The 24,950-nt window shown below is 36.6% G+C and overlaps 1 protein-coding gene across 5 annotated transcripts in view; it reads right to left on the bottom strand.

Annotated features, from left to right (window-relative positions):
- Positions 1–24,950, bottom strand: part of LRRC7 (leucine rich repeat containing 7) — a 502,831-nt gene that overhangs the window by 127,452 nt on the left and 350,429 nt on the right. For all 5 annotated transcript variants that reach the window (XM_049699435.1, XM_033407473.2, XM_004280746.4 and 2 more), the window contains 3 exons: positions 20,900–20,974; positions 14,523–14,667; positions 8,831–8,903 (listed from right to left, as the gene is read on the bottom strand). In XM_049699435.1, coding sequence (XP_049555392.1) covers positions 8,831–8,903; positions 14,523–14,667; positions 20,900–20,974 — 293 coding nt within the window. The remainder of the gene's footprint in view (positions 1–8,830; positions 8,904–14,522; positions 14,668–20,899; positions 20,975–24,950) is intronic.

The raw sequence follows: 24,950 nt of genomic DNA on the forward strand, positions 1-24,950 counted from the left end.
CACAAAAACAGAAATATAGATTAATGGAACAGGATAGAAAGCCCAGAGATAAACACATGCACATATGGTCACTTTGTCTTTGATAAAGGAGGCAAGAATATACAATGGAGAAAAGACAGCCTCTTCAATAAGTGGTGCTGGGAAAACTGGACAGCTACATGTAAAAGAATGAAATTAGAACATTCCCTAACACCACACATGAAAATAAACTCAAAATTGATTAAAGACCTAAATATAAGGCCAGACACTATCAAACTCTTAGGGAAAAACATAGGCAGAACACTCTATGACATAAATCACAGCAAGATCCTTTTTGACCCACCTCCTAGAGAAATGGAAAAAAAAAACAAAAATAAACAAATGGGACCTAATGAAACTTAAAAGCTTTTGCACAGCAAAGGAAACCATAAACAAGATGAAAAGACCACCTTCAGAATGGGAGAAAATATTTGCAAGCAAAGCAACTGACAAAGGATTAATCTCCAAAATATACAAGCAGCTCATGCAACTCAATATCAAAAAACCAAACAACCCAATCCAAAAATGGGTGGAAGACCTAAATCGACATTTCTCCAAAGAAGATATACAGATTGCCAACAAACACATGAAAGGATGCTCAACATCACTAATCATTAGAGAAATGCAAATCAAAACTACAATGAGGTATCACTTCACACCACTCAGAATAGCCGTCATCAAAAAATCTACAAACAATAAATGCTGGAGAGGGTGTGGAGAAAAGGGAACCCTCTTGCACTGTTGGTGGGAATGTAAATTGATACAGCAATTATGGAGAACAGTATGGAGGTTCCTTTAAAAACTTAAAATTAGAACTACCATATGACACTGCAATCCCACTGCTGGGCGTATACCCAGAGAAAACCATAATTCAAAAAGACACATGTACCACAATGTTCATTGCAGCACTATTTACAATAGCCAGGACATGGAAGCAACCTAAGTGTCCATTGACAGATGAATGGATAAAGAAGATGTGGCATACATATACAATGGAATATTACTCAGCCATAAAAAGAAATGAAATTGAGTTATTTGTAGTAAAGTGGATGGACCTAGATTCTATCATACAGAATGAAGTAAGTCAGAAAGAGAAAAACAAATACCGTATGCTAACACACATATATGGAATCTAAAAAAAAAAAAAAATGGTTCTGAACAACCCAGGGGCAGTACAGGAATAAAGATGCAGACATAGAGAATGGGCTTGAGGACACAGGGAGGGGGCAGGGTAAGCTGGGACGATGTGAGAGAGTGGCATGGACATATATACACTACCAAATGTAAAATAGATAGCTAGTGGGAAGCAGCTGCATAGCACAGGGAGATCAGCTCCGTGCTTTGTGAACACCTAGAGGGGTGGAGTATGGAGGGTGGGAGGGAGACGCAAGAGGGTGGGGATATGGTGATATATATGTATACGTATAGCTGATTCAATTTGTTATACAGCAGAAACTAACACAAAACTGTAAAGGAATTATACTCCAATAAAGATATTAAACACATACACACACACACACACACACACACACACACAAGATATGTCAATGATGGCTAAAATTCATGTATAAATATTATAAGAGTTGTGTTCGGTAAGGTTTTACCTTAGATCACATATCAGTACAAGCAACACTACTCAAGGTAGTAATGCTTGACATTAAACAACAGCAACAATATTGACTTAATTTTCTAAAAACATTCTCCACATTTTTCTCTACTTTAGTTTGGTCTCCATGAATCAGTCTTGGATGAGAACATATTACTGTATCATTAACCCTCAATTACCTAGCTAATGGGGAAGAGGGATTGTGAATATACTACATAGATAATCTATGATTAAACTTTAACATCATTTATGACCATTAGAAACCATTAGATACCATTAAATATTCTATTAATGTAGATGCTAATAAACATAAAAATAAATGACTTTGGGCTTCATTTTCTTAGTTCACTTTTAACTCTTAACAGAAGTAATGTAATTCCGTGGAAAATGTTCAGACAGGCTTGGGTTCCAATTCTAGTGTGGTCACTTAATATCTGAGTGAACTTTATCTACTTATTAATCCCTGTTTTTTAATCTATAAAATTGGTTGATAATGCCTGATATGTAGAGTATCAGTGAGGATTCAATGTATGCTACCTTACTAGCACATTGATCTTGGACTTCCCAGCTTCTAGAACTCTGAGAAATAAACTTCTGCTGTTTTAGTCACCCAGTCTATGCTACTTTGTTATGGCAGCCTGAACAGAATAAGACAATACATTATTATCATATTTGGATCTTTCATTCATGTTATATTATTAATCCTTACACAGATGAACATAAGCAAGGATCAATAAATAAATGGTTTTTGCTTATTATTATTGATGACTATTATAATTTATTGAAGGATATCTAACACTAAGTCTCACAATAAACTCAGAGATGTATTATTATTTCCATTTTACAGATGAGAAAACTACAGCTCTGAGATGTGAAATGATGTGTCCAAGGTCAATTAGTTAATGAGTGGAGAAGCCGGTCTAGTTCCAAGGCTTGCAAATATTCCCCTGTGCCATACTGCCTAGGTACGATGAAGAGATTAAACATGTTCAAGACATGATACTAACCTTTAAGGAGCCCATATACTAGTTGGGAGGGCATGACATTATAATTTAAAGGTAAATGATGATACAAAAGATAAATAAGAGACTTATTGGTGGGAATGTAAATTGATACAGCCACTATGGAGAATAGTATGGAGGTTCCTTAAAAAACTACAAATAGAACTGCCATATGACCCAGCAATCCCACTACTGGGCATATACCCTGAGAAAACCATAATTCAAAAAGAGTCATGTACCAAAATGTTCATTGAAGCTCTATTTATGATAGCCCGGAGATGGAGACAACCTAAGTGCCCATTGACAGATGAATGGATAAAGAAGATGTGGCACATACATACAATGGAATATTACTCAGCCATAAAAAGAAATGAAATTGAGTTATTTGTAGTGAGGTGGATGGACCTAGATTTTATCATACAGAATGAAGTAAGTCAGAAAGAGAAAAACAAATACCGTATGCTAACACACATATATGGAATCTAAAAAATGAAATAAAATAAATGGTTCTGAACAACCTAGGGGCAGGACAGGAATAAAGACACAGACGTAGAGAATGGACTTGAGTACACAGGGAGGGGGAAGGGTAAGCTGGGATGAAGTGAGAGAGTGGCATGGACATATATACACTATGAAACATAAAATAGATAGCTAGTGGGAAGCAGCCACATAGCACGGGGAGATCAGCTCAGTGCTTTGTGACCACCTAGAGGGGTGGGATAGGGAGAGTAGGAGGGAGATGCAAGAGGGAGGGGATATGGGCATATATGTATATGTACAGCTGATTCAATTTGTTATACAGCAGAAACTAACACAACATTATAAAGCAATTATACTCCAATAAAGATGTTTTAAAAAAAGATAAATAAGAGACATATAAGAAATGGAAAAATATCACGCTAGAGTGTTCCCTAACTTGTATAAAGAGTTCACAAAACTTATTTGTCCACAAAACTTATCTTTATGTCATACCTATTAAAATCTCAAGTAATGATTATTTTGAGGAATATAACTTAGGAAATGCTGGTTTAGTTAGTAGGTGTACTGAGCTTTTAATTTAAAGGAGGAAGCTGCAGTGGTCTGGGTAGACAGAGGGAAAAGAATTAAGTTGTAAAAACAAGTAAGCATATTTTTGAATCCAAATACCCCCAATCTGATTTAAGTCAATAACTCTTTACCTTATTGGACTTCATTTTTATAAAACATTTATTAAATGTGTGAGCACTTTCCATGTATTAACACATTTAATCCTCACAACATTCTTATGAGGTAGGCATTATTACTATGATTTCCATTTTACTGAGGAGGAATCTAAGGCTCTACCCAATAACACATCGAAGAGCCAGGTTTCGGACCCAGAAGGTCTGGCTCCAAAGCCAAAGCAACCAACTGCTGTGGTAAACTTCTCTCAGGGAGCTTTGTTTTAAACCAGCATCTCGGACTTCCCTGGTGGCGCAGTGGTTGAGAGTCCGCCTGCTGATGCAGGGGACACGGGTTCGTGCCCCAGTCCGGGAAGATCCCACATGCCACGGAGCGGCTGGACCCATGAGCCATGGCCGCTGAGCCTGCGCGTCCTGAGCCTGTGCTCCGCAATGGGAGAGGCCACAACAGTGAGAGGCCCTAGTACCGCAAAAAAAATAAATAAATAAACCAGCATCTCGGGTAATTCTGATGCAGGCACAATGGAATAGGGTTTGAGAAGACAGTTATCTGATAGGTGTATAAGTAAGCTGAATCCAGTTAGTGGTTCTTAAACTTTAGCATGCGTCAGAATCCCTGGAAGGGTTTGTTAATACACAGATTGCTGGTCCAATGCCCAGAGTTTCTGATTCAGTAAACCTGGGATTGTCTCTGAGAATTTGCACTTCAACACGTTCCCAGTTGAAGCTGATGCTGCTGATCAGGGGACCACATGTTGAGAACCACCAGTCTAGACTAGAATATGGAAAAACTTGAATATTAGTGTGAAGAAATTTGGGTTTTATCCAATGCAGGGTGTGTGTGTGTGCGTGTGCACACACACTTTGTTTTTAATTTTTTGATGAGAATAACATTACATGATACAAAATTCAAAAAGTACAAAAGGTATACGATAAAAGCAAGTCTCCCTATATACTCTATTGCCCAGCCCCCAAATTCTCCTCCCCAAAGCCATACATTTCCAGTTTCTTGTGTATCCTTCCATGCTTAGGGAATAGAGGGAAGTGCAGTTTTTAGCATTCAGATACCTAGAATGCTTATTTTCTTGTTATTATAGAAGTCTAGTAAGCAGACTACTGGAATTTACCATCTAGGGTATTGATATCATATAAACTAAACATCTGGGTCAAAGAATTAGAACTTTAGACATAGGTGGAAATTACAAATGAAGAAACTAAGCCACTGAGAGTTTAAGTAATTTGTCCAAGTTCACACAGTAAGTGGCGTAGCCAGGGTTCACACCCATGCTATTTGACTCCAAAGCCAGTGCTCCTTGCATTATTCCTCAGGAGTTTGAGGCCCATAGGAAAGAAGGCATTTACCCAGCTTTGCATAGTTACGTAGACTCTCTGATTCTAGTCAGCAGTCTTTCTCATTGACCATACTCTATGATGGAATGACTTTTTAAAATATCCATTCAAATTTTTGAGATTTTATTGCCTTTCTCCAAAGCTACGAAGCTAAGAGAGAGTAGGTTTAGCATATGGTTCCTCTTCCTATGGGAGATCTTTTGCCTTTAGAGCAATGGGGCTCTTAAATGACCTAATATTACAAAATGTGTGACTCAACTATAACACATATTAAGAAGCATCATAGGACCCAGCAATCCCACTACTGGGCATATACCCTGAGAAAACCATAATTCAAAAAGACACATGCACCCCAGTGTTCATTGCATTACTATTTACAATAGCCAGGTCATGGAAGTAACCTAAATGCCCATCGACAGATGAATGGATAAAGAAGATATGGTACATATATACAATGGAACATTACTCAGCCATAAAAAGGAATGAAATTGGGTCATTTGTAGAGACGTGGATGGACCTAGAGACTGTCATACACAGTGAAGTAAGTCAGAAAGAGAAAATCAACTACCATATATTAATGCATATATCTGGAATCTAGAAAAATGGTACACGTGAACCAGTTTGCAAGGCAGAAACAGAGACGCAGATGTAGAGAACAAATGTATGGACACCAAGGGGGGAAAGCGGGGATGGGGCGTGGTGGTGTGGGATGAATTGGGAGATTGAGATTGACATGTGTACACTAATATGTATAAAATAGATAACTAATAAGAACCTGCTGCATAATAAATAAATAAATAAATTAAATTAAATTAAAAAAACAGAAGCAACATAGGTCAATTAGCAGCTAAGCTTTGAAATCTGATAACTTCTCTCAGCCTCTGTTTCTGCATCTGTTGATGGGGAGATAATAATACACATTGAATAGTGTTGATGGGGCCTTTAAATAAGAATACATGTAAAGCACCAAACATGGTATCTGGCACAATATGAACACACACAAAAAGTTGTTTGTTACTATTTTCATTGCACATTCAATTATTAGAGTGGGTGGAACTCTTAGGCACAACTTAAGATTCAACAAAAAAAATAACCAATTTTTCAAGTCATGTGGCACAAAAGTCATGGAATCCATTTCAACTGTGAAAGATGTTGAAAAATGAATTCTTTCAGCAATTTTTACTAGTTGGACTATTAAAAATTACCAAAGATAAGTCTAACCTATTGAAACATTCGATGTGCAGAATGAGAATAGTTTTGGTCACTGCAGCTGATCTGAACATTTTGGTGCAGAGTTCTAGGTAGAATGTCTCATAATAAAATAAAGACTATTTCACTACTTACAGAACATTTTCTGCATGTGATCTGGTGTGCCATTAAATAGGATTCTAATCAAATTTTACCTCTAGCTTTGAGCTAAATCTCTGATCTATCAGTTCTGAATTCCCTAAAGAAAGCAAAGCCATTATATCATTATTATTATTTTTACTTCATACAGATTGTTTATTAAGGTATACTATAAAATTTTAGAAATTTAGTTTATTTTTTGCCACAAGTGCTACCTTGAAGTGAGAACATGTTAGACAATGGCTGTCACAATTTTACCATCCAAGACATGATGTATTATAGAACTGAAATCTTCAAACTTTTTCATTTTAGGACCTCTTTACACTCTTAAAAATCATTGGTAATCTTAAAGTACTTTTTAAAATATGGCTTATACCTATTGGTATCTATAATATTATAAATTAAAAGAGGCATTTAAAAATAGTTATTTATTATTCATTCTTAAATAACAATAATAAACCCATGACATGTTAATGTAGGTAACACATTTTTATAAAAGTAAGTATACTTTCCAAAACAAAAAACTTTAGTGAGAAGAGTGACATTTTTATTTTTGTGAATCTCTTCAATGTTTAGCTTAATAGAAGGCAACTGGATTCTCATATCTGCTTTGTATTCAATTTATTGTGGTATATTGTTTTGATTAAGTTATATATAAAAAAGTCCAAATTCACAGATAGGTAGTTGGAAAAGGGAAAAGTATTTTCACAGTCTTTTTGGACAATTGTGATTATTCTTTGATACTACACCCAAACTCAACAAATGGCAGTCTTTTTAGGGGATACAGTAATTGCAATGTAGAATCTGAAATACATCAATGAACTTTTCTTACTTTTCATACCAATACATTAAAATCAACTAATCTTTTTGCACTTTGAATGGGTCTATTTCTCATGTGTGATTTTGTAGCTCATGCATTGGTCATTTGGAAAGTGTTGCTTCACTTAGTTGAACAGATTTTCCAAATGTTGACACATTTCATATTACAATATCAACAAATCACACTCATTATTACACCAGTGATATCACACCAGTCTTATCAGAAAAGGTTTTAAATATTGGGAAGCTGTCAAACTCACAGTGGCAGATACAAATTTTTCAAAATTCTAATTTTTACTTGATAGCTCAAATTTCACTGTTGGCAACAAATTCTGTCAGTTGTTTTCCTTGAAGTGACAAGCTCACTTTGTTCATTTTTGACAAAATTTCTGCCAAATACTCAAGTTTGAGTAACCACAGTTTGTCAGTCATTCTTCCTCTTTTTAAAATAGACTTTATTTTTATAGCCGTTTTAGGTTCACAGCAAAACTGAGCAGAAGGTAGAGATTTCACGTATACTTCCTACTGTTTTTTTATTCTGCCTTTTTTTATTGTAATAAAATGTAGTCATATAGTCCATTTCTTTAACACTTCCCTTCATGGCTTTATATGAATGTCAAAACATCAAATTGTAGACTTTAAATATATGCAGTTTATTGTACATCAATTATAGCTAATAAATCTGTTTTTTTTAAAAAAAGCTAGGCTTTCTCCCCACCACCCCAAGTACACCCAAATCTGTTAAATTATGGATTTATATAATTCTTCACATGAAATGTGGGGCAAGATTCCTGTAAAATGGCCTTACAAAATGTTAGAATAAAGACAGCTTATTGATTTCTCACTTTACACAAGTTGTAAACAAAAGAACTTCAGTGCAACACTGATAATAACATACATGTTTCTTAAAGAACTGTAAATCAAACATTAATGGCAACATAAAATTAGAAATAAATCCCTATCAAACACATGGAATATATTTTGTCCTTAAAAGGCAATGATGACCTTTCACCTTGCAGCTTTTTAAAATGCAAGCTAAAACAGATGCTTATCTCCTTAAAGTCTAAAAATACATTAAGTTTCCACAAATATCAAATTTTACTAACAGTGTAATGGTAACATATACATAATGCAGATCTTATAAAAGTTGATTTGATTTTGTAAGACATAAGTGTATTTAGAGCTGCTACTCAGTCAAAAACATCAAATTAATAGTATCTGGAAAATTACAGGCAATGGTATAATTGAAGGTCTGGGTAATCACTTTGCTTATGAAAGAGTGATGGTTAAGTATTTCTTATGATATTATCAATATATAGTTGGGTGTCAATGTAGTGTCTAAATATAAAACTAAATTAAGATAAATTATATACAAATATATAACTAAATAAAATGTGGTCTAAAATGAGTTTACATATGAGCAAAATTATTGATATCTCTAGCAGAAAATGTGTGAAAGTAGAAAACTCAATATATTCTTTTGTTTCTGGCTTTAGAGAGACTGACTGGTATGAAACTTTGTCACTTACTTTCCGATTGTATTGGGTAGGATTGTAAGTTGATTGTCATCTACTTTCAGAGTAGTTAGTTTTTTCAACAAACCTAAAACAGAGAAGAAGATATATTAATGTATAAGAATAGATTTCTGATAAAAAATACAATATGAAAGGAATCGCTTTTTATGAGTTGTAATCCTGATCAAACTACTGTCCCTGTCCACCAGTGGAGCCAGAGGAGGGCTGACAGTCTCAACATCACTTGATTGGGTGATGAGTGTTTGTCATGCTAATTGGCTGCACTCTGCTTATATCAACCTACAAATTGATATTCGTGTGTCTAGTTTTTTTTTTTTTTTTTTCGTGTGTCTAGTTTTAACCTTCCAGTTACAAAAAATTTACTTACATCAATGAGAGTTCAAGTACATTGGTGGAGACAATAAACAAAACACAGGGCTCCATAGAAACCTGAGTTGGCAGTACTACTACCACATTTCCCTTTTCTGTTATGCAGCAAATGGACCCGATGAAACTTTTCAAGCCAACTGTGTTCGGTATTTTATTAACTCATAAGCACTAATAACTAACATTCCTGTTGTGATACAAATTGAAAACAAATCTGAATGAAGCCTAATAATCAACAAATGGGTACTGAAGTACTGCAGTGTAGTGGTTATAATTATCGACTTGGAAAATTACAACGTATGACTTCATACTCTTTCTGTTACCATAAATCCTTGACTTGGATCAGCAGTAAGCACAAAAACTTGTAGCTTTTAATCTATCAAGTAGAACTGGCCAAGAATTGATGTTCCAACTATTTATATTTCACTGTCTGATTTATGCCCTCCATACCTTTACTGCTTGATCTACTCCTACTCCCAGGGTTTTAAAGAGCAAAAACCACAGAGTAATTGAAGAACAGCTTCCTTTACCCGGCCGTAACAGAACCCATTGTATCAATATGGCTTAAATAGCTAAAATCCAAGACAAAGCATTAACAGTGGCTAATTTTTGTTTTACATTGGAATATAGATATACACTATAGACGACTTGTTTTGCAGAAAACTTGTTCTGATGGATATAGTAGGTTCCATAGTTGAATGTGTTTGGGAAATCTAAATTAAACAAAATCAACCAGATTTCTTTAATGAAGTTTTTCTAGGAATTTTTAATATGCTAATGTAATGGTGACGCTAAAGTTATTGGGCAACTTGTGTGTATGCACAAAGTATCTTGTATAGTGGTGTTTTGCGAACATGCTCTCAGAAGCACTGCTATAGCTCATGCCTACCCACCTCAAGTATTTTGAGCATACCTTAAAGGCAAAAAGTAAGTCACAAGAAGTCTGAAATAAAGCCATTGTTGCACTTTAAGTTTCACTATGCTCAGTTACGTATTCTGCAGAAGCACTCAGAATTTCTGCTCTAGTTGAGAGAAATGTTATCACTATCAGACTGCTGTGAGAAAATACCTACAATATTTGGAGATTAATACATCAGCTTGTGCTGTTAGGATACACGGCTGAAAACAGTAGCACCTGAGAAAGAAAACAATTCTCACTGGGGTAATTTATCTCTGAAATTTGAATACCAACTGCCATATTCATCTATGCTCAAAGGGTGACTGAATCACTTTAGCTTCTCTGATGTATGTGTAAGAAACTATAGACCTTGGAAATATAAAAGAACGCCTGAGCTTGTTCATCAATTGTGAAAAGACAACAGGGGACTATGAATTACAGCTAAATGAGTTGTAGTCCTGATCAAACTACTGTCCCTGCCCACCAGTGGAGCCAGAGGAGGGCTGACAGTCTCAACATTGCTTGATTTGGTCACGAGAAATTTTGGGCTGGGTTACAGATGGCTCTGCAAACATGAAAGCAGGCTGCAAAGCAGTCTTTAAGAGAATCACAGTTCCTAGGTCTGAAGTAGTGGTGAGAAAATTTCGAGGCAGGATAGGGATTAGGGCCAAAAGATTGATGCAGCAGATTTTTTTTGAAGAATGGAGTAGTGGCTCTGACAATTGACAGAAGCTTCTACAGCTTTAAAGGTTGAAGTGCGTTAGGGCTCCCTTCTTAGTTCCACGTCTGTGGACTTAAGGGAACTTCACTCATTTGTGGTGTGGCTGCTTTGTCACTCACATATTCCATCCAAGGGTGTGCCCTTTGGACACATTCTGGAGCTTCGGTAGGAATCTGGTTGTCCTTGGAGTGGAAAAAGGCCAACAGCCTCAGCTCTGTTGCTCATGACTTCCTCTTGCAGATAAATACTACATAGCTATACCATATCTGCTTGGACTCTCTTCTACCCTCAGGCACCAAAGGTACTTTATCCTATTTCTTCCTCAATTCCCCACCTCTTTATCCTATATTCCCAACTCAGATATACTGAAGAGAAAGAAAAAGGAGGCTTTTTTTGCTATGATTTTAGCTACTTATATATAAATATATAATCAGCAATGTATTAAACATTAATATCAAAAATAGCTAATATTTACATGGCATTTACCCTAGATAATAGAATTTTGAAAGCCAAACGGCTGTGCACTCATCATATCTAAGATTATAATAATTATTATATTATTATAGTACCTAACATTGATTGAACATTTACTATGTGCCCGGTACTGTTCTAAGCAATGCTACATATATTAATTCATTTATTTCTCAAAATAATCCCCTGATGCAAGTACTATTACTTCCCCACTTAAAAGATGATAAAACTGAGGCACAGAGAGATTAAGTAGCTAGTGTAAAGTCACACATTTAGTAAGGTAGAAAAGCCAGACTTTGAACTCGGGTAGCTTGACTACAAAACCTGTGTCTTTAACCACTAAGTGAATAAGATACATTATTTTGGAAAGTAAAAAAATTATATTCTCCTTTACTGAGTTTCTCTGCTATCCAAAGAAGCTGATTATTAAAGCTCTAACTTGAAAATGTAAAGAGCCCCCTTCATTTTCCCTGCAACCAGCACAAGGAAAGGGACTCAGCATACAGGGTTCATTGTTGAATATATCACTCCATTCAAATACCCCACAACTGCAGAATTAAAATAGGTGTAAAGATTTTATTTTAGTTGCTATTTCCCTTTATTAATACTGTGACGTTTCTTGTCTTTTATTCTTTTAAATGTTGGTAGTTCAATAGACGATCCATGCTCAAATAAAGAAGAAGAGATGCAATTTACCATCCAATCAGAATCAACAAATTATTTTAGGACTTTTGAACAGAGTTCCCAGGTATTTCTCTTGACCAAGAAGGAAATTCTTAGAGGAAAGTTAGCCATTCTACGTGTATAATCAGGTACTCTGGCAACTCTGCAGATGTATAAATGCAATTTTCCCTAAAAGGTCAATAGGGTCCAAAGATAGTTCCAGGAGTAAGCTACTAACAAGTTACTTTCTTAATCTGAGAACCACTCAGATTCTAAGTGAAGGTGTTAAATATGTTATACCACCTGCCTGTGCTGGTCTGTTTTATCATCCCAGGATCTAATCTGATATTTTCTATCATCTATACATGCTGCCTTCCCCAGACCAGAAGGCTAATTCCCTAGTCTGCTTTCTTAATGGAAGATATTTTAAACAAATAATCATATCATCTTTTATTTCACTATGTGACATTTTCATTTCCAGAATTTCTAATTGGTTCTTTTTATAACCACCTGTTCTTAGTCATAGCTCCTGTTTTTGTTTTATAAGTTATTTTTATTTTTACAAATGTTATTCTTCCTTTTATCTATTTGAGGATCTGCACATACTTAAAATTTTTTTTTTAACATTGCTTGATAATTTTGGTTTCCCTTGGGGTAAATTTTCCTATTGTTTGAGTTTTGGGTTGTTGTAACATTAGTTTTCCTTTAAAATTTTTGTTTTCATGCCCATTTGTGAGGGTGAATATTTTTTCCTTACCTATGCTCACCCCTCCCTGCCTGGCACTCTTATGGTTACCTCCACCTGACCCCCAAGTTTCTGGAGTTCAGAACCAGGTCTTATATTAGCAACATGGTACTCTCATTTGATGTGGATATTGCAGATTCAGTCCAAACCAGCTTGTGACGAGCCATAATTTTCAGCAGTGAATCTGTATCTGTTCTCTCCTTCCACCCTAGCTCTACATATTAGTTGCAGGTTTTTTCAAGTCTCTCTTTGCAGAAAAGGGTCCCTTCCCTGCCTCAGTCCCTGTAAGTCTGTATTCTTCTGTTACGCTTAAGGTCTTTTTTTTTTTTTTTTACTGCAGGAACAATTTATCAGTCAGGCCTAGGGTCATTGCTGTGTTTCCATTATGTCTCAAATCCAGGTATATGTTCATTCTTCTTAAGCAGGGCAAAATTATTTTATTTACTAAATACTTAAGGAGCACTTACCATACACCAGGCATAATTCTTTGTACAGAAGAGGCAGTAATGAACAAAAATACATTCTTCTAATATAGTTTTTCCATTCTCATTGTGTCTTTGAAGAGGCATGGAGTGGTGATTGAGTAGGAGAGTAAGATATGTATTTTGACCATATGGTTATCTTGACCAGATGACCATCTCTATCATCTTGACTAGAGGATGCTCTTTTAAACTATTATATTTCCTTACCTTCTACAACACTAAATAATATTTTCTAAGCTTATCTGATCATAAGTTTCATCTAGGGTATTTAACAAGAATACAGAACAGAGGGCTTATTACACATTTATTGAAACAGACTTTTCACAGAACAAGCCTGGAAATGTGGAACTGTTTAATAAAGCTCTCAGATAAGTCTTATGGTAGAATAAGTTGGAGAAACACTGTTATAAAAATATATAATTATATAAATAAAAAAGTCATCAAGTCTACAAAGAAAGAAAAGCCAGCCTGTTCTGTTAAAACTAGTATTCTCTATTAGCCTGAAAGAATAGTGAAAATGGAAGCAATAAAATATTGAAGAAAAATTTGGGAAACTGTTTTGTCTTCTAGCTTCCCTTCAATCAGGCTACCTAGGTTGTGACTCAATTTTTAGAAGCATTAATAAGTTCCAGACATATGATACATCTAATTCAGAGTGTTAAAAACTACATTCCAAAGTTAAGTAGTTTGATGATTACTCTCCTAGCTGTTTCCTCTCATAAATAATAATAATAAGATATACATACAAAAGGTTTACTCATATTTAAATTAGATTCTTTCATTATTTTACTCAGATAAAAAGTTATGACAAAAATAGATTGAGTGGTTAATATATACTAACAGACAAAATATCTGGTCTTATGAATCTTAAATATAAAGGTGAGATGTCTTTTTTGAATAATAGAAATATGAAGATATTTCATATTTATTGTTATTCCTAATTATAGTGATGTTACAATAATAGTAAAAATAGAATATAGCCACGCTGTGGATAGAAGCTACTGTAATTCTATAGTAATAAAAGGAGACATACATGTTTATCAAAGTACTTAAATCTAAGATATATACTCCTTTTAATAACATTTTACAACTTAGGAGATCTAAAATTATTTAAAATATATCAATTTAGTAGGAACATTTTACTAGGAGAGTCTTCTTGAGTTTGACAACTATAGTTACCATTTCATTTTAAGATATTGGTAAAATATTTTATCACCTTGAATAATGATCATGCTAATTTATTAATATCATGCTAAGAGTATATACCCTACATCTGCGAACAAACTATAGAAAACAGTATATTTGACATAAACATTCGTGAAGAGATATTACATTCTCACCTATAGAGTCAGGCAACTGTTGCAACATATTGGATGACAGTAAGAGGTCCTCCAGGGCTTCACATCCAGAAATGTCCAAGTCAACTGTTTCTATTCTGTTTTTTGACATATCCAGGTATACCAACATCTTTAACTTCCCTATAGACTTGATGACATTGCATAAACTCAGGGTTAGTTGAGAAACTTTCAGGAAATATTTTAAAGTTGTAAAAACCACAACACTATAAATTAATTTTAAAAGCAAATTCAACGATAACAAGTTTTGGCGAGAATGTGGAGAAACCATAACCCTCATACATTTCTAGGAGGAATGTAAAATTATACAGCCACTTTGGAAAACAGTTTGGCCATTCTTCAAAATATTAAACATAGAGTTTCCATATGACCCAGAAATCCCTAGGTACATACTCAAGAATGAAATATACATCCACAAAGAAACACAAATATTCAAAGCAGCGTTATTCACAACAGGCAAAAAGTGGAAACAACCCAATGTCCATCAAATGATGAACAGTTAAACAAAATGTGGTATATCCATAAGCTGCAGTATTATTTAGCAATAAAAAGCAATAAAGTAGCAATACATGCTACAAAATGGATGAACCTTGAAACATGCAGTGAAAGATGCCAGTCACAAAAGACCACCTATTGTATGATTCCATTTATATGAATTGTCCAGAATAGGCAAATCTATGGAGTCAGAAAGTAGATAAGGATTGCTAGAGGCTGAAAGGTCAAGAGGAAGGGAGTAACTGCTAATGTTTCTTTCAGTGGTGATGGAAATGTTCAAAATTAGATTGTGGTGATGCCTGTTCAATTATGTGAGTATTTTGAAAACCATTGAACTGTATACTTTAAATGGGTGAATTTTATGATATGTGAATATATCTCCCAACAGAGATAATATGTTAAAAGATAGCAGCAATAATCTCAAAGTTGCTGTAGAATTAAGTAAATTGAAAGAAAGAAAGAAAAACGAAGGAAGGAAAAGAAAGGAAAAAAGTTGCCACATAAACAACATATGCTGACATTCTGATTCTTACAATTTCAAATGCATAAGAAAGGTATTAAATCGTGATTTGGACTTCATCCTACTACACAGAATCAATTTGTTCATTCAACAGTTCTTTTGAGGATCTACTATGTACCAGGACTTTTGTTATATACTGGAGAACAATCATGAATAAGTCAGCTATGTGAGGGAAGAGACTTGTCATGATATAGATAAAGTCTTTAAGGTGCTCATAGCAGTGAAGGAAACTGTCAAATAAATAACTATAATACCCTATGATATGTACAATAAAAAAAGCATGTAGAGAATGCCCTAGAAACAAAGGGATGCAAATTGCCTGGAAGGCACTGCTGTCAAGAAAAGGAGAAACTGTACCTGGAGTAGAGAACAGCACAGAGAAGTGTGAGGAAGTGTGGTGTGTTTGAGGGAGAGTGGGAGATTCAACGTCTCTGAATACAGTGATGAAATTAAGCATCATAAGAAGCCAGCTGTTAAATGGCCTTGCCTGTCATGTGAGGATTACGTGATCTCTATCTTATAGGCAAGGAGAGCTATTCAAAGCTTTTAAGATGGTGAATGACAAAATCAGATTTGTGTTTTGAAATAATGACCTCAGGGAAATGTGAAGGGAAGATTCATGACTGGGGTTAGAGTAGATCTGAAAGGATTAGAAGGATTTGGAAGCAGTTTAGCTGAGGAGATGAAAGGGACCTGAGTTAAGGCAGCAGAAGTGAGGATGCAGAGGGGATGGCTCGAGAAAAATTTAAATGTGAAATGATTGGATTAGTAACTGATTACTGAGGACAGGGGAGGAATCAGGTCATACATTGGGCAGGGAGTGAATAGTGATTGTTTAGCTTGGACATGTACTATGGGAATTAGAGCAAGATAAAATCCTTCATTTTCCTTTTCTTTAAGGGCATGAGTTGCAAATAAATGTCCCACATATATCTGTGTTCAGTGGGTCATCTGCTTGTTGGTCTACCTGTATACAATTTACTATGCTGTCTCTACTTATTTGACAGAGTATAAACACATAAATATTACATAAACAAATTTATTACTCAAGCACACACTTGGCACTGTGTTAAGTACTTTATACATATTACTTGACATAATACTTTATATTCTTGCTGCTCAGAATGTGTTTTACACAGCAGCAGCATTAGTACAACCTGGGAGTTTGTCAGAAATGTGGAATCCAGACCCACTCCAGACCTATTGAATCAGAATCTGCACTTGGACACACATTAAATAAAGCTTAGAGGTTAAGTAATGTCACACGCTGGTTTCCTTGAGAATTAGAGACAAAGAGAAATTTATGAGAGAGATTCTTGGGATTAATACCAGGGGAAAGAAAGAGGGAAGGAAGGAAGCAGGATTGGACAGATGACGGTGGGCTATGATGAAGTTTTGAGGAATTCCTCAGCTGACCCTTCAAATAGTATTGAAGTAGCAGGGAAGGGGCCAGGCCTTCAGAGTCTTATTTGATTGATCATTGGATGCAGGTCTCCTGGAATAGGGGTGTAACCCTGCATGAGAAAGTTCTCTCAGCTGAGGCAATTCCTGAAGAGGGTGGAGAGCTGCAAGCAGCATGCCCAGAAGCTGGGGAGTTCATCCAGGAGGATGATGCACGACAGGATATACTACAAGTAACATTCCAAAGTTGCTCCATTAATAAGGGGTGGAGCTAAAATTCAAACTCGTTTTTACCGGAATTCAGACTGCAAAGCCTACCGATTACATTAGCACTTTCTGACTGATGCCTTAATTAACTCAGCTCATATCTCTAGCCCTGCTCCTCCAGTTCCGCATGTGGGCAGAGGGTGAACACAGTCTTAGAACAGGTGAATAGTTGCTAGGCTCGGAACTGGGTACTCTGGGTGAGTCAGGCCATGGGGCTGAGTTTCTCCTCATGCCTAGAAATATGTTCCTTGGAAAAATACTGTCACTTTACTTATATCTCTCCACCCCAAGGAACTATTATGTTACCTTAGCTCATCTCTTCTAATGAGCATAGAAAGAATAATATATATGATTATGTGTCTATGTGTGTGTATATTTCTTTTTTTGTTTCATTACGATGAGAAAATTTCTTTTCTCTTTGAAGCTTCCTGAATTGCTATCTCCAGCAAACTCAATAAATATTTTGGTGTGAAGTTTCTAAATATCTTTTTTTTGGAAGCAAAATAACAATTTGGTCTTTATTTTTATCTTTCTAAAGCCTTACTTTCAAACATCTTATAAAAGCAATAGTAGCCTGGAGTGATAAAGGCCTTTGAGGCCCAATGTCTCAGAGTTCTTGAGGATGCTGAATGTTGCTCCAACATCTCTCTGAACATAGAGGGGCCTACAGATGAGTGGTGGGCAACAAATAAAATGTCGAAGCCATCACAAGCAAAAGAAGATACTGGAGTTTGCTGTTTAGTCATATTTTGGTTGATTGATCTTAGAGTGATGGCCACAAGACAGACCTCTGTAGCAAACTAATGTTTGATCATTATCTATTTGCTTCTCTGATTTATGAAAAACAGTGGAAAAATGAAAGCCCAGGCTTCCAAAAGTATTTAAAAAGTATATTAACTTAATGTATTTTGGTACATGAACTAAAAATAAAAAGGAACATGCTTTTTTTCCCTGTGTCTTATGACAGCAGTCCCCAACCATTTTGGCACCAGGGATTCGTTTCGTGGAAGACAATTTTTCCACAGACCGGGGCGGGGGAGGGGGGATGGTTTTGGGATGATTCAAGAGCATTACATTTATTGTGTACTTTATTTCTCTTATTATTACATTGTAATAAATAATGAAATAATTATACAACTCGCCATAATGCAGAATCAGCGGGAGCCCTGAGCTTGTTTTCACTTGCCGCTCACTGACTGGGTTTTGATATGAGTCTGCAAGCAATCGATTTATTATGATCTCTGTGCAGTCATACCTCTCTGCTAATGATAATCTGTATTTGCAGCTGCTCCCCAGTGCCAGCATCACTGCCTCAGCTCCACCTCAGATCATCAGGCATTAGATTCTCAACCTAGATCTCTCGCATGCACAGTTCACAGTAGGGTTCGTGCCCCTGTGAGAATCTAATGTCGCTGCTGATCTGACAGGAGGCGGAGCTCAGGCGGTAATGCCAGCCATGGGGAGTGGCTGTAAATACAGATGAAGCTTCGCTCACTCACCCACTGCTCACCTCCTGCTGTGTGGCTTGGTTCCTAACAGGCCACTGACTGGTACCGGTCCATGGCCCAAGGGTTGGGGACCTCTGTCTTATAACACTAAATATTTAGGATTAATTATCCTGTGAAACTGTCAGACATGGGCTGAAGACTGCATTCAAGATTAGCCTTTCAAAGTCAAGCATGTCTAGGTAATTGCATAACAACTAACTGCCAGCACTGGACATCCAGGAAACCATGTCTGTTTAGGGCAGGGAGGTGTGGGGTATTCCCACAAGGAGCATCACAAAATGTGGAATTCAAGTGTACTAACTAAAGTGGGAAATCCACTTAAACTTGGAAGTATGTAATAAAAAATCTACTTTTGAAGGAGAAAAAATTAGGCAGCACTGTTTTACAGAAGATTTAATCACTACTTTTCCATTTAAATAATACACTAACTAAGGGATTAGAGGTCTGAGTTGATTTCCAAGGTTGGATTTGGGGAATGGAGTAACTGTGAAAAGTAAGATGAGCCTAATTCTCATTTATACCTTCTATTGATTCTATAGCAACAGAATTTTGGAGCATCAGAGGAACAAAAGCCTCTGGAGCTGGTATGAATTACAGACCCACCATTTACTGGCTGTGTGACCTTGGCCCAGTTACTTACTCTTTCTGTTTCAGTTTCCTCATCTATAACATGGGGTTGGTAATAAATCTGCTTCACAGGGTTGCTGTGAGAATTTGGTGAGTCATTTGTAAAATAGCTAGATAGCGCCTAGCCCATGATAAATGCTATGTAAGTGTTTTTGAATACATGAATACATTGAAGAAGCATGTATAAACTTTTCCAACTAGACAGACATTCTGATTCCTCAGTATTTGCATAAGGGATTGATCACTGTCTTACTTGTTGCCCCAGGGGTAGTACATACCTTGAATATGATACAAATCAGTCTCTGCTATGTGTAGTGGAATACAGATTTGTCTCTCATGTTATATGTGAGCCCCTCAAACAAATATATTCAAGGTCATTGAGTATATTATTTTTGTAACCCTGACATTAACATGGTTTCTAGTTCATAGAGGTATATTTGTGGTTTCAAATGGTTTTTGAATAAATCAATAAATAGAAAACATGCATGCTTTTCTGTTTTGCATTTGTGATGATAGTAGAAATGTATTCCTTTGGTGAGAGGAGAAAGTATTTTTTCCCTAATCTTTTGTCATATTTTCTTCTTTATGTGGTCCCATGCTTGTTCAAAAGAGAATAAGCTTCCTGTTCTTGTTGCTTTTGCAATCATTTAAAAAAATTTAAATGTTAATTCAAACAAGGAATAAGTTTGACTTTGGGAATATACATCTAAATCTCAGTGGCTGAAGAATTATTACACAACCAGCTGCCCTGGCTTCTTAGCCCAATGCAAGGAGTTTAGAGTTGGCTTTCACCAGAGACCATTGTGGTGGTTGTTGTTGTTGGTGGTGGTGGTGCGTGTGTGTGTGTGTGTGTGTGTACATGCTTATATTCAAGTGCATGTGTTATGAGTGGTAAGAAGCAGTGTTTTATGGAAAGCCATTCTCTCACTGGATGAAAAAGGAATGAATAGTCACACTCAATGAGTTGACTGATAAACCTACTTTTCAGGAGGTATTATTGGATGTTCTGTTAGTTGAGAAGAAAAATCGATTCTAGTTTAACTTTCTATTTTTAACAATTTATGCTCCTTGCCTTTTTCAAAAACTCAAATATGTTCTATTGGAAATCACCTGAACCAAGAGAGAGAGATTTGTATTGTGCAAGAGCTCTAACAATATGAGCAGAAACCATTATCTAGTTACCTACAAGAAGGTTGCTTTTGTAAAACTAAGACTTGGTATTATGTATAGCATTGTTTTTCATTTAACAATATGAACGTTTCAGCTTTTGAAAAACAGTAAATAGGGAAGGAGATGAAAAATATACACCTAAGAGAACACTAAAAATTTTCATACATTTTACACACCTATAACACTCATAAAAGTTATATGAAATATTAAAAAAAACAAATTAGTGAAAAACACTTGATGATGGAACACTCCTAACAAATGTTTAACTTTGAAATGAAAACACTGGGATTTAAGATGTAAGATTAATCATTATCAGTTACAATTAATATACAACATAGATGCTAGACAACATGGCATAATAAAAACTTACATACCCCAGGTAGCACTTGCAATGCATTATTATCCATCCACAGCTCCCTTAAATTTTGTATTTGATCCAGAACTTCAGGCTAGGAGAGGAGTAGGGAGAAAAGAGAGAGGAGAAGAAAACTAAATTAGTCTTTTCTTGTCACAATACAAGATGTAATTTCTTGGATCTGGAACTTTGATTTGGGAATCTAGTGTTAATCCTATAAGAAATTCCAAGTTTAACAGACCTCTTCCAGCAAAACTGGTAATCCCTGAGGTAGCCAACCTAGAATTTATGTGGAAACAATCAGAACAACAATAATAAAAGTTAAAATCTATTACTCTCCCTTAACACCCTACAATTATCCTTTGTAGTATTTATTATACTCTACTCTGTCTTCTTCACTAGAGTATAACTTTTTGAAGGGCAATGTTTGGTTTTTAATCACTGTATCCTCATATCCCCATTGTTTGCCATGATACTTGGTAAATAGTAGGTTTTTATCATATGTGTGTATTAACACCATACACAAGAACATCTCCCTCCCCTCACCCAGCTCCCAGGCATTACATTACCATGATGTGTTAATAGTATAAACCCACTCTAAGAAAGATAAGAAATCTTTTCATTTACTCAACAAATAATTAGTTGTTGAATAGTGAGGATGCCTACTACGAGAAACACACAGTGCAGGATCCACAGTTATTCAAACTCAGTTCCTGCCTGGAAGTAGCTGATGATCTAATTGGGGAGACAAATGCATATAAATAACTAAAACACAAGGCATCATATGGGAGAAAAGAATAATGTAGAGAAGTCCAGAGAAAAAAGAGAGAGAATATAATCAAGGTGTAACCTACAGCGCATAATGAAACACTTTAACTCCCTAACTAGAAGCTGTCTCTAGCTTCTATCTCCTGGGCGGCAGACTATATATAGAAGATAGAGGTTGTTATTGCTGCCAGCATCATTTCTTGATTTATGATGACCTCTTGTTGTTTTCTTTTCAGAAATCATCCCCTCCCTCACCCTAAGGCCACCTGCTTCCCTTGAAGTTGAATCCTTTTTACCACTTCAGGGAACTGACAAAGGCCTAAGCTAATTAGTGCATTATCTTCACCTGGCCACAGGGTTTGGCTCAAGGATCCATTCAGAGCAGATAAGAAGAAACGGTTCTCTGACTGGGACTTCTGGGGAAAAGACTTGCTCTTGCCTGCTGGATTTGAAACTGGCAGGGTACAGTCCTGGGGGCTTCAGGCATGAGGAAAGGGGCAAAGCCTGTTTGAGTTAAAAGATGGATCCTGATGACATCATATAAGTCTAGAATTAAGCCACACCTGAAGTCAGAGTTTTTTGTCTCTTCCAACTGAAAAAATTATCACTGAAAGAAGATACAACCATAGTTTAATAAAATTTGAGACCTAATTAGGAAAGCCAGTGTATTTGATAGAATACTTGTGGAAAAGAATGGAATTGTATCAATGTTACTATTAGACTATTGATAATTGTGGGTCAGTACAATACACTTCAGAGACTTCCAGGACTACTTTGGCAATAGTCTCTGATACCTTTAGCCTGCAATTGCAGTGGAATGTGGTACTATTCCTGGGAGAAGTTTCATTTATAACAAGCATCAAAACTTAAAGTTATGACAGGGAAAAAAAGGACTGCATGAGTAAGTGCGGGGGGATACTTTGTGTAGGAAATATTCCACTGTCACTTACATCATAGGGAACAGGTAGTGAACTACTCCATCTCTGTACTGGAAAACATCGGTCACATGATGCAGTTTTTCTAAGCCCAGGCATCATGCAGACTTTAGGAGAAGAGAAAGAGTTGCATACCTGATAAGTTCAACACAACTTTATGTATGTAATAAGATAGAGATTAGTGTATAAACTTGAAACAATGAGCCTTATTCAGGATGGACTAGATTATGCTGTGGTAACAAATTAATCCTGAAATCTCAGTGTCTTAACACAACAGGATTACTTCTTACCCCATGATCTTCTGTTACCTGCAAATCAAGACTTCCAGAAGAGCCAAAGCAGGAACGACTATGGAAAACTAGCCACTGCTCTTAAAGATCTCAGGCTGGAAGTGACACTTATCGCTTCTGCTTATAGCTCATTGTCCAGAACTGTTTATATGGCTAGGACCTAAGTTTAGGGAAGGCTGGGAAATGTAGGAGGAATTCATGGAATATTTGGTGAACACTACTGCCTCTGCCACACAGTGACACCATATGAGAAAAAGAATGACAAGAAGGAATATATAGTACTTTCATAATTTAGTTATCCCTTCATTCAGTAAGTGCTTATTAAACAGCTTCTAAGTTCCAGGCACTGCACTAGAGTCATAATGCATGGTATGGTCTCTGCCTTCAAGAAACCCATGGTCTATTTCTTGAGCAAACATACAAAGAACAAATACATGACATTATGGGAATATAAAGAAGGGGGTACCTATATGCTTTAGTATTGAGGGAAACCAGACATGGATTCATGTCGCTGAGATATGAAGGAGCTGGTCAGAAGAGAGGAGAGGAGAGGAAACACATTTTAGCCAGAAGCAGAGTGGTGAGAAACAGCATGGTGTAGGAATGGTAACAACAGGCAGTTTGCTTTACACGATTGTCAAGTTTAAAAAGGAGTAAGTAGCAGAAAATGAGGCTAACAAAAGAAGGTGCCGGTCTGTGAAGGCCTCATGTTTTGTTAGGGAGGTGGGACTTTACCTTATGGTCTAGAAGCATAAAAACTTTCTAAAGGAAAGTGATTTTGGCAGATCAATGTTTTATATGTATCACTCTATCCTGGTGGAAAAAAGAAACCAGAAAAGCTTATTAGGACTAGTAATAAAAGAGATAATGAGGAATAAAGTTAAGTTGGATTCAGAAAACGCTTAGAAGATGCATGGCCCCCAGTTTCCCAGTACTTAGTAGTGCCACCAGTGGAGGTGCAGAATTTGGAGGTAGGAGCAGATTTATGAAAGAGACTGAATGTAGTTTTGATCATGATTAGCTTTAGGTTCCTGTGAGACACAGGTGGAGATGTCCAGAAATCAGGTGGCTATTAAAATCTGAAGCTTAAGGAATAGGTCTGTGCTAAGGTTGTACGACTTAAGCATTTTGTGGAAATAGAAACCCATGTGGATGAGCTCCCTACGGGGAATGTGAAGGGACTCAGAGGTGCAGGTGACCGAGGAAGGAGCCCTGTGGAACACTAACACTTGAGAGTTGAAAACAGGAAGTGCTGCTGTCAAAGCCCATTAACAATTCCCAAGAAATAAAAATAGGATCTTGGTAATAAAATAAGTTCTAACCTTTTTTTCCTTTGTACTTCGTCTAGTTTCACTTGCTCATAGGGTGTCGGGTGAAGAGGCCTTGCCCCCCTCACTTCAGACTAGAGTTCCTCGTGCAAGACAGCTGAGCCCAACACCTCAGCTCTAGGCCGTGTGCAGAAGTGCTGTGCATGATACCGAAATCCAAGATGGCGGCAGTGCGCCATGTGTAGAGACGCTGTACCCAGCACTGCGATCTGGAGTGACTGCCGGAAGCAGCACAGCTGCACCAGACCCAGGAGAACGCTGCCCCTGCCCTGTTGAGGAGACCCCTATGAAGCAGCCCAGCCCATAGTCCGTAGGGGAGAACTTGTGCTCTAGGGCACGAGCTTGCACCTCTCCATTCTCTGATCAAAGAATAAAGCTTTCCTTTGCTTCGGAACTGAACTCAGTCTCATTCTATTGGCACAAGCAACACCAAGCAGAAGGACCCTTGTTGGGGCCCGACTCGAAAGGGTCAGTAACAGAAGGGCAAACTACAGAAGAAGGCAAGAAGAAATGGAGTCCAGAGGAGTTTAAAGGGTTATTAAAGTCCAATGAACAGAACTGTGTTAAGAATAAGTAAGTGAACAAGAGTATCATACACTGGAGAAGTGTCCAGTAAAATAAGAGATGAAGATGTCCACTCAATTTTGGAAATAGCAGCATGCTGGTAACCTTACTGATAGCCATTTCATGTGATAACTGTATTATAGTGGGTTGAAGATAAATGAGGCAAATAAATGCGGACAATACAG

Source organism: Orcinus orca, chromosome 1, assembly GCF_937001465.1.
Source record: "Orcinus orca chromosome 1, mOrcOrc1.1, whole genome shotgun sequence".
Taxonomy (NCBI): domain Eukaryota; kingdom Metazoa; phylum Chordata; class Mammalia; order Artiodactyla; family Delphinidae; genus Orcinus; species Orcinus orca.